At 38.9% G+C, this 15402-nt stretch overlaps 1 protein-coding gene across 7 annotated transcripts in view; it reads left to right on the forward strand.

The window, feature by feature from the left end:
- The window catches only part of KIAA0232, a 67705-nt gene that overhangs the window by 14303 nt on the left and 38000 nt on the right, over nucleotides 1-15402 (forward strand). For 3 of the 7 annotated variants that reach the window (XR_014317492.1, XM_082760367.1, XM_082760368.1), the window contains exon 2: nucleotides 2531-3034. Coding sequence is in view for 2 of the 7 variants with exons in the window: in XM_082760367.1 (XP_082616493.1) it covers nucleotides 2804-3034 (231 nt within the window). In the remaining 5 variants the exon portion in view is untranslated. Of the gene's footprint in view, nucleotides 1-2530; nucleotides 3035-5828; nucleotides 5964-15402 lie in introns of those variants that run through there. The other 4 variants (XM_082760371.1, XM_082760372.1, XM_082760369.1 and 1 more) reach the window with 3 other exon arrangements.

Consider the following 15402-nt stretch of genomic DNA (forward strand, 5'->3'; position numbering starts at 1 on the left):
TTGCACAGAATTTTGTTCTGAAACATAATGGGAATAGGTGCTTAGCACTTCTTGTAAAGCAAAGTACTCGAGACAGTTGTAACATGAGAACTCTCAAAGACTATTTCAATTTTTTTTCAATTTCCAGTTTTTATATTAGTTTTTTTTTTTTTTGAAACATAATAAAATAATGTTAAAAAGAGGACTTGAAATGTGATATTCAAAAAAGCTTGACCAGTACTTGAACATCATAGAAATTTTATTGTCTGTTTCTCAACTCCAGCGATGATCTCTGTCTCTCTTGCTGCCTCTCCCCACCCATCTAAGAAAGCCAGGCGTACTGCAGCTGGTCAGCCAAAGCGATGCTTTGTCACAATAGATCTCAGCAGCTGAAGTCCTCAAATGCCTCATGTAAATACATGTCAAGATAGGAAAGAGAGGCTGTGTTTTCACCTTATTCAGGGAAAAGCTGAAGCATGAACTGAGTCCTTACAAGATGCTAAATATGTAGCAATGTGTCTGAGTAACTCTGGGTTGAAACGACTCATTTTCCAGAAGCCCTTTGCTATGCTGTGTGTCAGGTAGTCAAAGCATTCAGTGGAAAATGTCACCACCTTAAGCAAGCCCTTCCCATGTTCTCCCCTGGACTCGTTTTGATGGTGTCTTTGCAAACCACTGACAGCTTCAGATGTGTCTTCTGCCCCCCATCCACTCTCTGCGTGCTGTAAGAGAAAAGATGAGAGGTAGATGAGAGACCTACAGGATTAGAAGCAACACGTTTCTTGGTTACTATCTCCCCCTTGCCTTTTTTTTTTTTTTTCCTATTTGTTTCCCTCTTTTCATAATTGCACGCCCCAGTGGAACTTTCTACCAGCTCTGCCCAAACAGTGCTGATTTCCTGAACGTTCAGCTAGTGCTGCTCCCTGCCCCAAAAAAGACAGCGCAGGAGGGCAGTTTCCCCAGATCTTTAAAATGTAATGTCTGGGGAGCATTGAGCATGGCAGTGTTCATCGCATGAAGAGATCCACATCTCTTCTTGTGCCAATGGGAAAAGGAAAGAAAACAAACAAACAAACAACTTTGCAAGGTGTTTCACTGTACTGTTATTTATGCTTGCCTGTGAGAGTCTGACCAATACAGAGATGTTACTGACACAGCCTGAATACTGTTGTGTTACTTCCTTACTCAAACGGAGATCTCCATCGGAGCCATGAGGTGGCTTTAACTGTAGGGTAGGCTTTTGTCAGCTCTGTAGCAACTGATCATAGAGCTTTTTTTGCCTGTTTTTTTTTTTTTTTTTTTTTTTTTTTTTTTCCCCCTGATGCTGTCACAGTTGATTCAGTAAAGCTCTGGAATATGCAGCTGTACTGGGGCAGTGATGCAAAGAAAAACCTGTAACTCCTAAAAACTGTGATCTTTTGTTTTGTAGACATAGGTGTCAGCTGTAAAGGCACCTTTTAGTTTTTGTTTGGCCCCCAAACATGTGCTACCTGCACCCTATTGTTCAGTTACCTTAGGTGATGGCTGTTGTGAGCAAGTTGCTCCCAGCATCTTGCAGGGGGTTGAAGCAAAGCAGGAGGTACTGCTTAGATGCTTCAGGCTTCTTGTTTCCTTTCCTTCAGGCTTTGTTTCCTGCAGGACCTGCCTTCCTCAGGGTTAGAGGAGAGAACGCCTCCACATGTGGGGCTTGCACGTTCTGCCCCTCACTTGGCCAGAATTGATTTGGGGTTACAGGTGTTCTCACTCTTAGACTGGATTTTCTATCTTAAAATATGGGTTAGAGTGTAAGCGTGCTAAGGCAAGGCTGGGGTATTCAGTTACATACTGAAGGTTGAATGTTAATTCTTACATGCATCAATTCTGCTCAAATTTTTTGAAGTTATTTCAGAAATTCATATATTTATGTGGACAGGTTTTGCATGATGAAATGCTCTGTTGGCCTGAGGCAAAGAAAATACTGAAACTTTTTTTTAAAAAAAAAAAAAAAAAGAAAAAGAAAAACCCCAAACCCAACGATAGCAACTATTTAGTGATAGGGTGTGAGAAACAGTTCTGTTGGTCTGATGAAACTCCTGGCCAGATGAATTTCATAATTTCAGTGTTTTATAAGCATGATGCTTGTTTTTTGTTTGTTTCATAAGTGGTTATCACATCAAAACAGTAGGATTATATTGTTTTGTAGTGATGCAAAAGATGTAGTTTGATATCAACTGAAGTGAATTTCTTTGTTCAAAGCGTCTCTTTTCAGCTGATAAAGTAGTAAAACCTCAACTTGCTTGTAAAGCTGGGCCAAACATATTTCAATCAATGCATTAGTTGTGAAGCGTTTGATGAAGGAGCCTGTCTTTCTGCATTAGAAAGTGCCTTTTCTGAAGTCACCTTTAAACTTGGAATAATGCCTGTTACTCTTGGAAAGGATGCTGAGCAGCTGTACTGCATAGGTGGAGTCAGCAGTATCTAAATGACTACTTTTGACTTTGTTTTTCTCTGTTTAATATTATTCATGTATGGATATCTAATATCACAACTTCTCATTTTTTCCTCTTTATAGGTCCTGCTGGGGACTTGCATCTGGCCTCAATGTGAAATTAAGGTAGAAAAACACATCTACATATGTGTTTGCTATTAGGATTTAGTTTATTCACTGGTCATGCCTGAAGAGTGATGTTCGTCTCTAGACGGCTAACTGCCAGGAAATATAAATGATTGTCCTAGAAGTCAAGCCTCTCTCCTATTTACTGGAGTGAAAATCACCTCCAGATACCGACGGAATATCAACTACAGAAAATGCTTCACGTTATAAGGATGCCAACCACCTAGATTCATGCGCCCTATCTGTACAGTTGTTGTGGATGGTTTGCCATCTGAAAGCTCCTCAAGCTCTTATCCAGGCCCTGTATCTGTTTCTGAAATGTCTCTGCTACATGCTTTGGGTCCAGTGCAGACCTGGCTGGGACAAGAGCTAGAGAAGTGTGGCATTGATGCCATGATTTATACTCGGTATGTCCTCAGTCTTCTGCTGCATGATAGCTATGACTACGACCTGCAGGAACAGGTATTTACATATTTTAGATGTTGTCCAGTGAAAGTGAGTTTTTGTATCAGTTCTGTTTTGTGTATTGTACTTGGGCATGGCTCCCGTGGTGGGGGGTGGTTGTCTTTCAGTGTGTGGGTGGAAGGGGGGTATAAACCCACGGGGATCAAATTCAGTGGGTGAGCTGAGGTTGGTGTAGTGAGTTTGCTTTATCAGCAATCACACTGAACAAAATTTCAGCATTACTGCAATCAGTAGTAGAGTTATTAATACTGGAATGTCATGTGTCATAAACATAGACCTTCAGTACTCATGCCTTTAAGACATATTTAATATTGGAACATGAGTAAACTTGTGTAATTTTTGTAAGCTGTGTGTCAAATTAGGCTGCTTCACAGTAGCCTGTAGACTTCCCATCACTTCTCCTTACAGATTTAATCTCATGCAATTTTCAGTAAAGAATAAAAAGGAATACGTATTTTACTATCCAAGGATCTAAAATATTTTATTGCAAATAGAGTGTTTATCTTCTAAAAGAATGTTAATGCTGAGTTCTGACAAAAGGCATGCAAAAGAGTTGTGGAACAGCAAATTGCGATACATGGCCCTGATTCAAAACGGGTTGGGGAGCAAAAGTGAAGCCATACAACAAACAACTCAGTTACAGTTCCCATGTGCCTTTATTGCTAAAGATTTTGTGTGTCCCAAGAATATTCTCTTTGCTCCTAATTTCATCTCCTTTTTTATTATTTTTAGGTGTGTATGTGTTTGTTTTTTTCTTCATTTCTCTGTATCATGAATCTATATTAAAATACTGTTAATAGAGGATTTTTTTTTTTTTTTGGATGGAGAACTTGAAGTTCCAGCATTTTCAAGGAGTGAGGGTGCTGCCTGGACTTCATTATAACATGGTTGCAATTAATATGAAAGGGGGAAGGAAGGAAAGTGTATACCACTTATTTGGTGGCTTCATTATTAGTTCTTTTTTCTTGCTGTTGTTTTGGTGATACTTTGAATATTGCAACCTAAGTCCTTCAGATTTTTTTTTTTTGTCTACCTTTTTAAAAATTAAGTAAGAGCAATGCAGGATATTGTGGAACAGATGTGAAAATAGCTGAAACGAGGAAAAAAAGTCATGTACTGCTAGTTTCTGAACTCTTAGCAACTGTTACTGTGCATGAAAGCCCTCCATGTTTCTGTTGTGCAAAACAGAAAACTTCATGTGCAAAAGTAATTTATGTGCGAAAGGTCATCTGACGACAGTGGAAGCCACCAGGAACAACCTCATGATTTATAATAATAATAAAGATAAAACAAAAAACAAAAATGCTGTAAGCACTATTCAGAAGATCTCTAAACAGTGAACTTATTTAGGTCTTGGTCAGATGTGAATGGCTGCTTTTTGGAAAGTGGAGAGAATAAAGTTCTACAACCCATTAAAAAGGAGGGCTTAGGGGGAGGAGAGAAAAACGAATCAAGTGAAACCCACCAGAATTTTAGAAGGTTTAAAAATAACCCTGTGGCTAGACTTCTCAGTCCATTTTGGAGCATAGTCATAACTGTAAATCACTACTGTGATAAACTAATTTTGGCACTTCAGTCATTTTAAATTTCTTTTTATCACACCTTGCAAGAAGCCGAATAACTGCATTACGAAAACCTCATTCATTTTATTTCTCATCTCAACGTCTTAGCTGGGTGCTTTGTGTAGTGATAGCAGAGCTTTAAGGAATGTTCCTGTTCTTTTTCCAAGTTGATTATCTGAACTTAACGAGCCAAAGAGAAGAGTAGCACATGCTGACAGCATAGCCCAAATGTGTGTTGCTGCACTGGTGCTGTAAGACACATAGAGAATGTCTTTTGAATGGCATTTAGATATTAAGCTTGAAAGTTTTTCTACCTCCTCCAATTTGATCCTTGCTTATAACACACTTATCATATTTGTTCACGTTATTTCAATAACCATTCTCGAAGGTCTGAGGTCTAGTATCAATTGTATCAATTTGGTTTTGTGATGGCACTCTGTAAAAGTGATTGGATGCATATGTTACCAAACGTGCTATCTAATTTCTTTTTTTGAACAGCTTAAGTCTTTGAAAACTGAAAATATATAGGAAGAACTGAGGAAATTTAAAACATGCTCCTCTGTATTTTTTTTTTATTATGACCTTGCATTTTAAAAAGAATTTTGGTTTAGTTAAGTCATTCAGAAACAAGAGTCTAGTTCTGAAAAACAAGTTTGCATTGAAGCAGTTTCAGTTCAATTTTGATGATAAGTACAATATTAAGACAGACAGAGGAAGAGCAAATACCAGCACTGTTTACAGGTAGGCATCAGGGAAAAGTGCAGCAATTAAATATCTAAAGGAGAGAAATATTTTACGAGTAAAATATTGAGAGATGCTGAGCTTCTGATTAATTCCAGGGGAAGAATTGGTTCTTGGCATCTCAGGAATTTTTCCCCCATGCAATTCTTTTGATTCTTGAGAAATAAGACAATTTCCAGGGGAAGAAATATCCTCAATAGTGGATTTATTTAAATTATTTTTCTTTTCTTTCTGTGGGGGCATGATTAGCCATCATTTCTTTCCAAAAACACAGCAGTGATGTCTATTTTGAACAGGTTAAAGGGAATCTCTAAGCACTGCACAGAATAACAAATAATACTGGAATCCATTCTGATGCTTGGGGTAGGAGAGTGCCGCAGGGGACAAACTATTTAGGAAATACTAATCTTAAGGATAGTGTATAATCATCTTCATTAGAGATGTTGTAAACTGTAGTTTAGATAGTCATTAAGATCTTTCCTCCTCAGGATGTTGATGACATCATTAGCACTGTTTTAATTGCTTTAGGAAGCCTCCTTCCTTGCTTTTTTTACGGTGTTTTGGTGTCATCAACTGCAGCAGGGAAAATTGATGCATGAAGTCGTGGACTGAGTTTTCATCAGGTAAGTACAGAAAGATTTAAAATTAAAAAATGAAGCAAAAAGCATCCACAACCTTACTGTGTGAACCCAGCTATTTAAGATGTCAATGTTACTGTGTTAGCAGTTGCTTCTGTTTACAGTGACAAAATAACTATTTCAGGAGGATATGGGAGTCTTAATTGACTAGCTCTTCAGGGTTTAGTGTTGAGAATAAGCAAGATGTTCCCTTCTGTTTTGTTAGTAATACATGATACGTGGTTCCCATTCTTGATTATGCTGCTGACTTCTATGCCTCTTATCACTTGATCACTTTTCCTCCAATATTACCCAGTTCTGTACAATGAGGTAGTTTGATATATGGATAGAAGATACAATGTGGTTAAGGGTTTGGGATGTGTGTTTTTTTGGTTGGTTGTTTGCTTTTTCTTATTTTTTGTTTTGTTTTCACTGTTCATTCCATGGCTTGCCCAATTAGAGTGGTTTCTGTTGGGTGTAGTTATATTTTAGCAGGTTTAATATTGCTGAATGCTAGATAAGTAAGCAGTGAGTTCTTAGAGACTTAATATTGCCTTTTTTCAAGGCTTGTGTGTAGAAGACAGTGTTTTCTGTACAGAAATGGTAGATGAAAGTGAAACCCTAATACGCTGCAACCAAGTTTTGCTGGAATGTTTGCATTTTTTGTTCTGACTCACTGGCTTGAATCTAAAAATATTGGGAAAATGGATAAGAAGGTATGTTTTGCCCGGCTGTATTCCCAAATCCTAGAGAGCCTTTAAGGAGGGGATCTCATTCATGCTGAATTGCACAGTGCCCCCAGAGCTGTTACACATTGCATGCTGCAGTTACGCGTGTATTAGACATAGCTATCAAGTATTTCTGTAACACCTTCTAAACATACGCACTGTAAATGTTATAAAGAAAAATAAATACTGAAGTTAACTTGATTATCATTGATATTTATAACATAATTTTTATTCAGGCCAGTTGCATCTGTGAACACTTGCTGCCTTTAGAAATCCAAAAACTTGAGATTTGAAAGATCTTAAGCAGTCCTTAATTCTTAGTGCTTTTGGTCTGTAAAGGAAAACCTTAGAAAAATTGGTATGGATTTAAGCAATAGACTATGATGGAAACTTAAATGCAGAATGTTTATTTTAAGTGTATAAGCTTTACCATTTGTATTTTATTTTTGTTTGTTTAGAAATAAATGATAAATAAAAGTTAAAACCCCATGGAATTGCTGAGGAATCTTTAAGTTTGGGGGACCCAAGAAATGCTGCTGGGGGATAGCTGAAAATTCAGAGGCACCCTTTTGACTGCAAATTAGACTGTCTCAAACCAGAATGCCTTGATCTTAATGTTTCCTGATATTCAACTAACTAGGTGCTTTTAAGATTTCTGACTGTAGTTTAAATGCTAATTAAAAGTATATTTATAGATACATGTGCTCTCAAACCAGTTTGTGATACAGAAATACTGCACTAAGATAGCATAGTTTGTGCAGCACTAAGCATTGCCCTAAAATATATTGTGTGAAATTGTATTTCACTGGTCTTCATTTGCTCTGTATTAGAGTCAGTGTTCTCTGCTATCTTTTATATCCTAGTTGTCAGCACAGCTCTTTCAGAATATAACAGGTTCATCTTTTTTTTTTTTTTTGCCTGCGGACAGTTCTTCCTTTGGAAGGAAACAAAACAAACAAACCAACACCCCAACACAGAAGCAAACTAACCCCCAACAGCTAGACACTGCGAGATAAAGGCTTTGTTTGTAAGCCTCTGGTCATGCAGCAGGAAGGCCTAAATGCATTTGTTATGCATCCTTTCCATATCAAGTGCTGTCTGTTTTTTTTTTTTATCTCCTTCTTTTCACTTTTTTTTTTGAAGTTGACCTTTTTTCTGACCCTCAAAAGTAAAAATCCTAGAGAATTTTTTTTAGAAAGATAACGCTTTCAGAAATCTTGGAATTAAGTAGCTGTTGTACTGCAAACCGTGCTCTTCTGTGACTGCCATGAGATTACCTCTTGATTTTGAAGTTTGGGGGAGATGGCAGGAGGCCTTTCTTGAAGATTTATTATTTACAGACTCATTTGAAATAGTTTTGTTCAGGTGATCTTTTACATATGGGGATAGAAACAGTCTTCAGAGTAACAGCTACACTTCTGCTGGATCTGATCATAGCTTCTAGTCTTACTTTTCATCATTAGCATATACTCAGAGCCCCAAAATGCAATTTCCTCCTTTATATAAAGGGAAGAACAGGGTGGTGGAAAAGAGGCCTCAGCCCACACATGATAAACTTTAGCTCCGTGCCCTGTGGCTGGATCTCCACAGCTGCTTTTGGCCTAGCTTTGTGCAATGGGCTGGGGATGCTGCCGCCAGCCGCCCTGCACTTGGTGATGTGCTGGTGACAAGAGACACTTCTTGCTGGCAGCACTGGGCCACCAGCCTGGGTTATAGGATCCAGCCCAACGTGTGGCATTGCTCTGCCAGCCATCCCATGGGAACCCAGCAGAGGGACCCGATGAGTGGATTCGTGTCAGAGTAATGGCCATTTAGGGGTTAAGGATTTATTTTAGGGAGATAGAGGTTGTGTTTTGCTGTGGTTGTTTTGTTTTGAAGTGACAATCACATCTGCAACGTAAAGGTGTAAGGGGAAAGGAGGGTTTGGTCCTCTCTACTAACCTAAGTCCGTATTAAACATTAACTGGCTAGTGTGCCTTTCTAGCAGAACACGACAATGAGGATTGCAATTGCTCTTTTGTCATCCCTAAGAAACAACTGGGTCATTGAGAAATGATTTGTTAATGAATTAAAATATGCAGAGTACAGTTCCGTTACCGTAGGGCAGCGCCTGTGACTGTTATGTGTAAGTGTTACTAAGTTTCAGAGTTCACCAGCAATTTATAAATTTGAGGTCCTTAGAGTAATTCCGTGTGTGTGTTTGCAAGATTGGAAATAAAGCTTTTTCTCATACATAAACATAGAAAGTGAAGAAAGAGCAAATCCATCGGGTATGGCAAACAGTCCTCAAGTTAATATGCCAGTATGGCTTATTTATTAATAGGAAATCATTTAACTTTTATAAACTATCACATAAGTAATTTTAAGAGTTTGTAGAGGAAAACTTAGCTGTGCATTTTGTTCAAGGGAGACTAGCTGAGGACTATCAAAGTGTCAGTCTTACTTAATCTTTTGAAAATAAGTCCTTTGTATGTACAGAACTTGGTGAGAAGCTGCTGGCAGTTTGAGCACTGCAGCTCAGGTTCTTACGGGTGCAGTGCCTCTAAGGGATTCAGCCCCCCCCTCCCATTACTTGACACTTGTCCTGTTAATTCAGACATGATTGCTCTGTCCCATATTTCTGTCTTGGTGACTGCTAGACAAGGGCTAGAGCTGGTGCACCGTGGATGGTGCATTTGTGTTCTTACTGTTTTAAGGGCAGGAATTGTGATGGCAGGGACTGGAGCTCACCAGCACACTCCTCAGGTCAGTGTCTTGTGCAGACAAGGTGTCAGGGTGGTCTGCTTCTGCTGATACCTTAGTGCAAAAGGCTGTGGGAGCTACTGGAAAGCATTTGTTCTCAGCAAGTGTGGTTACCAGATATTTTTTATTCATACAGTCTCCTGTCTTTGTACTCGTGTGTGCAATCAAGTTTAAGTACTGATGCCTTTGCAAGCATGTCTGTTCCATGGTGCGAAACATCATTTCAGGACATCAGAGTTACCTGGGCTCTTTGGTGCCTCTTGGGTGTGCTAGCCTGCTGGAGTAAGTGCATCTGTCATCTAGTTAATGATATCATCAGCTTCTCTTCTGAGTAATCAAAGCAATCTTGGAAACATGTACCATGTTACCTTTTTGTGACTTTCTAAATAGCACCTAATGCTTACTTATCCTGTATCTCTCACTCAGTCACCTAAGAATAATGGAATCACTTCTGTGTTGTTACCACTGCTGATCTGTTCTTACAAAGGCTTACAGAAGGTAGAGCAGAGGTACAAAATTAACTGCCAGGCTAGTTATTCTTCCTGCGGGTCAGGATTTATGCGCAGCCATCTCTGCACTGATATAAGTGTCCTGGTTCTGACTGTGGGGTTGGCTGAGATACCTCGTTAGTGCTCTTCATACTGCAGATCAGCGTATGGCAGTCCACTCACCATGTCTCCAAGCACAGGTGTGCACTACCTAAATTCTGTGAAATCAGATGATTACAGTAGTCTATGATGCTTGCCACACAATTTAATTCCTAAGTTCAAGAGAGCAATGATAACATGCTAAATAAATAAATGATAAATAACTTCCCAAGTCATAACATGTCCCTGTCAGACATCTGGACCATGTAGCAGCAGTTTCTGTTGAATTTCTGTCTTTATCTGCCATGTAGGTAAGGCATGTAAGTAACGTGATTTCTTAGTAGCCCTGGCTATAGCGTTACTACGTTTTCTTTTCTACGTTTACTTTAATTGGAAAACTCAAGGCAGCCTGCTCTTCAAACAGGATTTCAACAGATGCAGCATTTGCATGTTCTCTAGCTCTTGGGAGTGGGTGTGATCAAATTTCTTTTGCTTGGTTTCAGCCGAGAGTGAACAACACGTAGACTGCTCTTTCAGGTTTGTAGGATTATAAGCAAGAGTTTGTAATTGACACACACTCAATTTACAGTATTTTATACCCAGTTTGATTGGCTTTGATATGTCCAGTTCTTCCCTGCCTGCAAATTGTGGACTCATCGGTTCTGAATGCCTTGAGGACCTTGAAGTCATAGCAGCGCATGCTGTGGTCTCATGTACTGTCAGTGCTTCTCTTACAATTCAGCCACGTAGGATTGTCGTGCTCCGCTTGGAGCAGCTGGGAACGAGGTGACTGCAGTGGCTTTGCAGGTACTTTGCTATACCCAGAGCTTATCACATGGTTCTCTGCTTCTTCACAAAAAGTCCAAGGTGAATTCTTCCACTGGTAAGAATTAGATTTGGAATAATGATCTAACAATAAAGAATGCTTTTTGGTCTCCTCCATTCTTTGGCCAGCATGGCTTCCGACACGGAGAAAGCTTGTGCTGCTCTTGCTGAGTGTCTTTTGGAGAATGTAAGCTGAGCTGGTGCCCCTGTTTTCATGTATGTCTTCTGAATTCTAGCATATGCATTAACTCATTATCTTTGTCGCAGTCTGAGGCAAGGCTCAGTCGGGAATGTCAGAGCCAGTCCTCATCCATTAGACCTTTAACTTTCATTGTAATGAGATGCAGTTCTCTTAAGCTTGTCACAAAAGCCATGATGAATAGATAGATATCTAAGCAAATTCTGAAAGTTTTGTCCTCACTATTTTTAGGGGAAGTATTTTATTTTTTTTCCAGGAAAGATCACTTAAGCTGTTCATGCAGTCTGCTTCTTGAATAATTTTAAAGATGCAGTTTTCCCTTTACTCTGCGCTATGAGATCTTCCTACAGGTAGTAAGGACCTAATCTATTTTTTATATAATTTGTGGCTATTTTCTTCCATTCCTTTGCCTATCCCAACATCTCGGAGTTGACTTAGAGTTTTTTGATGAAATTTTTGGAAAAGCTTTCTTGCAGTGCACAGTAGTTCATACCCAAATATCTGAATATTGTATTTGATTATTAACTGTGAAATTAACTTAACTTTGCTGCCAGAAGAAGCCAGGATGCTGTACCCCCTAGATTTTCATTAGGTCAGATTGCATAGCCTGGGCTTTTTTATGTTTATTCTTCCCTTACAAGTCTTGATAGCTGACACTGCCTTAAAATAAACTGTTGATAGACTTAAGCAGAGAAGTTTTTATGGACAACATGTTAATAATCAAATTATTTTGGGTGTGTTTGCAGAGAAGAAACATGAGTGCCTTTGGAGAACACTGCTGCCTTGAGTTTAGGCTATTCCATCTCATAGGCAGAGTAAAGATTTGCAAATTTGGGGTTTGTAATGCCATATACAATTCATGACCTCAATGTTGCAGTTGTTTTGGGTGCTCTGTCTTTTCCTGCTTTTGGGTTTCTTTCTAAGGAAGCAAGGCTCATGCATTCATCATTCTCCATATGAGCATCTACTGTAATTTTTTTCCCTTTGGCCTCTCCAGTAAATTGGTAATGTATTTTGTTTGCATTTGGACGTTTCAAGTTTTGTAAGAGAGGTTTCTCCTGCAGCTTGGTAGAGGCTAATGCCCTGCTTTGGAACAAGCAGACAAACCTTAATTGTTCTATATGGCACTTGATAGGAACTGGCCCTTCATTCATTCAGCAGGCATACAACTCCAAACTATTTATGGCAGAAATATCTGTCAGCTGTCCTATTGAATCTTCGGCAAATGTTTGTCACTCATTAAAACTGTGTGGTTATTTATTTTCCTTTAGTTGTCTCTTAATCTGTTTTCTGAGAGTTACAAGAAGGGAAAATTGTTCATAGGTGTTTTATGTAGTCTTGCAGGACTCTGCCTACCTTAAACGTCATGGGCATTTTTTTTCACATTAAAAATTAGATAAGCGACTTTGATATTCTTTGAGTTGGAATCTTAAAGGGAGAGACTCTATATTTATTTCATATATGAGAAATTATAGAATCATAGAATCTTTTAGGTTGGAAAAGACCTCTAAGATCATCACATCGAACCGTTACCCCAGCGCTGCCAGCTCTACCACTGAACCATGTCCCTGTGCACCGTACTTACATGGCTTTTGAAGCCGTGAACCACGCCGTGCCCATTAGCCAGAGAGCCACAAGGGATTGAATCCTTCTTATTTTTTGTATGAACTTATTACCTGAGCTTGCCTGTTGAAGCAATGCTATTTGACTGGCCAGCAGTGACATTTAGGAGAGCAAAAAAAATGCTAAACCCATAATATGCTCAAATCACAAGTGGTTGGTACTGAAATTAAAATGCTGCAAAAAGAGGAGTGTTTCAGAGTTCCCTGTGTCAGCATGTTTTAACTCGGTACATTCTTCTGTCCTCTAAGACAATTATGTTTATAGCCTTAAGATCTCTTTATTCATAATTCAAAATAGGAATGTTGACCAAGTAGGTAATTGCAGTTATTCAATTCATTATGTAAAAAGTAGAAAAAGTTTGCATTTGATCATCATCTTACAGTGTGTCTAATTTAATCTGTAGTATATGCAGAGAGAATCTTAGGGAACTGGGTTCTCTGAACTTCCTTTAAGAAGAAAATTCTGATTTCTTAAACGTGGTTTTCTGCTGATTTGATTTCCCCATTTTGGGAGTATGTCGATCAGCTTACTTGCTTGTGTGTTCTGCTGATAAGGCAAAATTGAAGCTTGTTTGCTTACCTGAGTATAAACTCAAGGTCCCAGTGTTTCTGCATCCCTGATCTTGACTCCAGCTTTTATGAGTAGTTTCAGCAGGATTCTTGAGATAAGTTTTAACACTGTTTTTCCCTGTTATGCAGACCATGACTTTCAAAACAATTTTCATTCAGACTAATCACAAGGTGTCACCTTTGTTCTCTTACTGGTAGTAGTATTTCTCTACTGTCTTCAAACCAAACGAGACCAAGTAGAATCACTGCTGAAGTTGCTTTTCTTTTGCTTCCCCAAATTTTTGGTGAGTATGAAGAGAAGTGGGGGAACCACTGCAGTTGCATAGTTGAGCAGGAGAAACAATTTAGAAAGCTATTTCTAAAATTTGCATCTGTATATTAATTTAGTATTGAGTTAAGCACCAGATTTCTTGAGGCAGCATTAGCAGAAAGAGTACAGGTACTTCACTAGCACTCCTTTAGCCATCTTTATGATTCTTAAATTATTCTCAAAGTAAGATTTTGCACATATTATGTCTTTGCAAATTAAAAATCTCTACTGCGAACTCACCTAGTTATGTGGTAGGTAAAGTAGGACTCTAAAGAATGGATAATTAAATAGCAGTTTTGATATTTTTCCAATATCCAGATGGCTTTCTACTTCTGTTGATATATATTTAATATTGGGCAGCTTAGCAATATTGGGCAGTTTGTTTTAAATGTTAGGATTTTATAAGCCAGACTTCTGTTTGGTTGTAGGTTTTTTGTTTTGTTTTGTTTTTTCTTTTGTGTGCACACACTTTTTGAACCCATCAGATCGGAGTGGAGTTGCTTTTATGAAATGTTCAGAAACCACTGAACAGAATTGTGAAAATGCAAAGTTACTGTAAAGTTCTTGCACTAAAATGAGCCTTATAATGAGACCTCTAGCTCTGTTAGGAAGCAAAGGTAACTGAAGGCATCCAGCTGCTGAAGAGAACAGAAGTCCCTAGTGATTCTTTCCACGTGAAGTAACTCGTTTATTCTGCTTCGTGCATACAGCATGTTTTGTTGAGCTGCTTTCTTTACCGTTTGTCACAGAGTTAACATTTCCCAGTCTAAAGAGTAAACCTACTAATGGGCTTCTCGCAATGGAAACTTGAAAAAAAAATGGAAAAGGTTAATTTAAAATATTTGAAACTTTTGGATTGCCTTTTTATCAGTTTGGTCAGCATGACAGCAGAATAGCACTTACTTTGCGTGGCACCTCAAGTTCTAAAACGTCACTGTAAGAGTACGTGATGTTTTCTAGTTCTTTTTCCTTTTCCTCCTCCTTCCTTTTAAATTATTTCGGAGAGGTTCCAGGGCATTATAAGACAAGAACGACATGTAAGGAATTTATTTCCTTCACTGTTTGGTAGTGTTTTATGGGTATTTGAATTCTGTGCAGTAAGTGTAAGGTACTTGATAAATACTGGCTGCATCTGCTGATAAATGGTGTAACTTATCTGAGGATTTGAAACTGTAATTTATGGTGTTTTGCTAATTTTGTAAAATGTGAGGCTTAAAAAAAGGGGGGGAAAATGACAGAAAAAAAAAAGTCAAAACCTCAGGTTTTCAGTATTTTTTTTCCTATAAAAATTAAAAGGCTGATGTGGAGCACTGAGAACCCTGTGTTAAGAAACAAAGTTTTCTGTGCATTGCCTAGAGAGGTAGAAAGGAAAGAAGATTCTGCCAGAGCGCTGTCCGCAGTCACTGCACCCTACAGGATGGGTCATGTTGGTCCCAGAGTGCCCGAACGAAGTGCTGGCTCCAAAAGGAAGGATGAGGTGGTGCAAGTCCAGCTCAGCGCTGGATGCTTAAGAGAAAATTCCACTCAGCCCCCCTCTCCCCATTAGAAAGGGATATTTTTATTGCTAAGAGTAAATATTTAAAATTGCAAAATATCAAAAGTAATAGAGATTTGTCAGGTGCCTTTCAAAATTACCTGTGTGGCGAACTGAATCGAATGCTTTATGGCAATTCTTAAGCCCTGCTGACAGACCCCTAGCACGTGCGGTGAGTAACACGGCCCTTCACAGAATTGTAGGGGTTGGGAGGGACCTCAAGATGTCATTGGGTCCAATCCCCCTGCCAAAGCAGGTTCCCTATAGCAGGCTGCCCAGGTAGGCATCCAGACGGGCCTTGAATATCTCCAGAGAAGGAGACTTCACA

The sequence above is a fragment of the Aythya marila genome (genome assembly GCF_965140915.1).
Source record: "Aythya marila genome assembly, chromosome: 4".
In the NCBI taxonomy this organism is placed as follows: Eukaryota; Metazoa; Chordata; class Aves; order Anseriformes; family Anatidae; genus Aythya; species Aythya marila.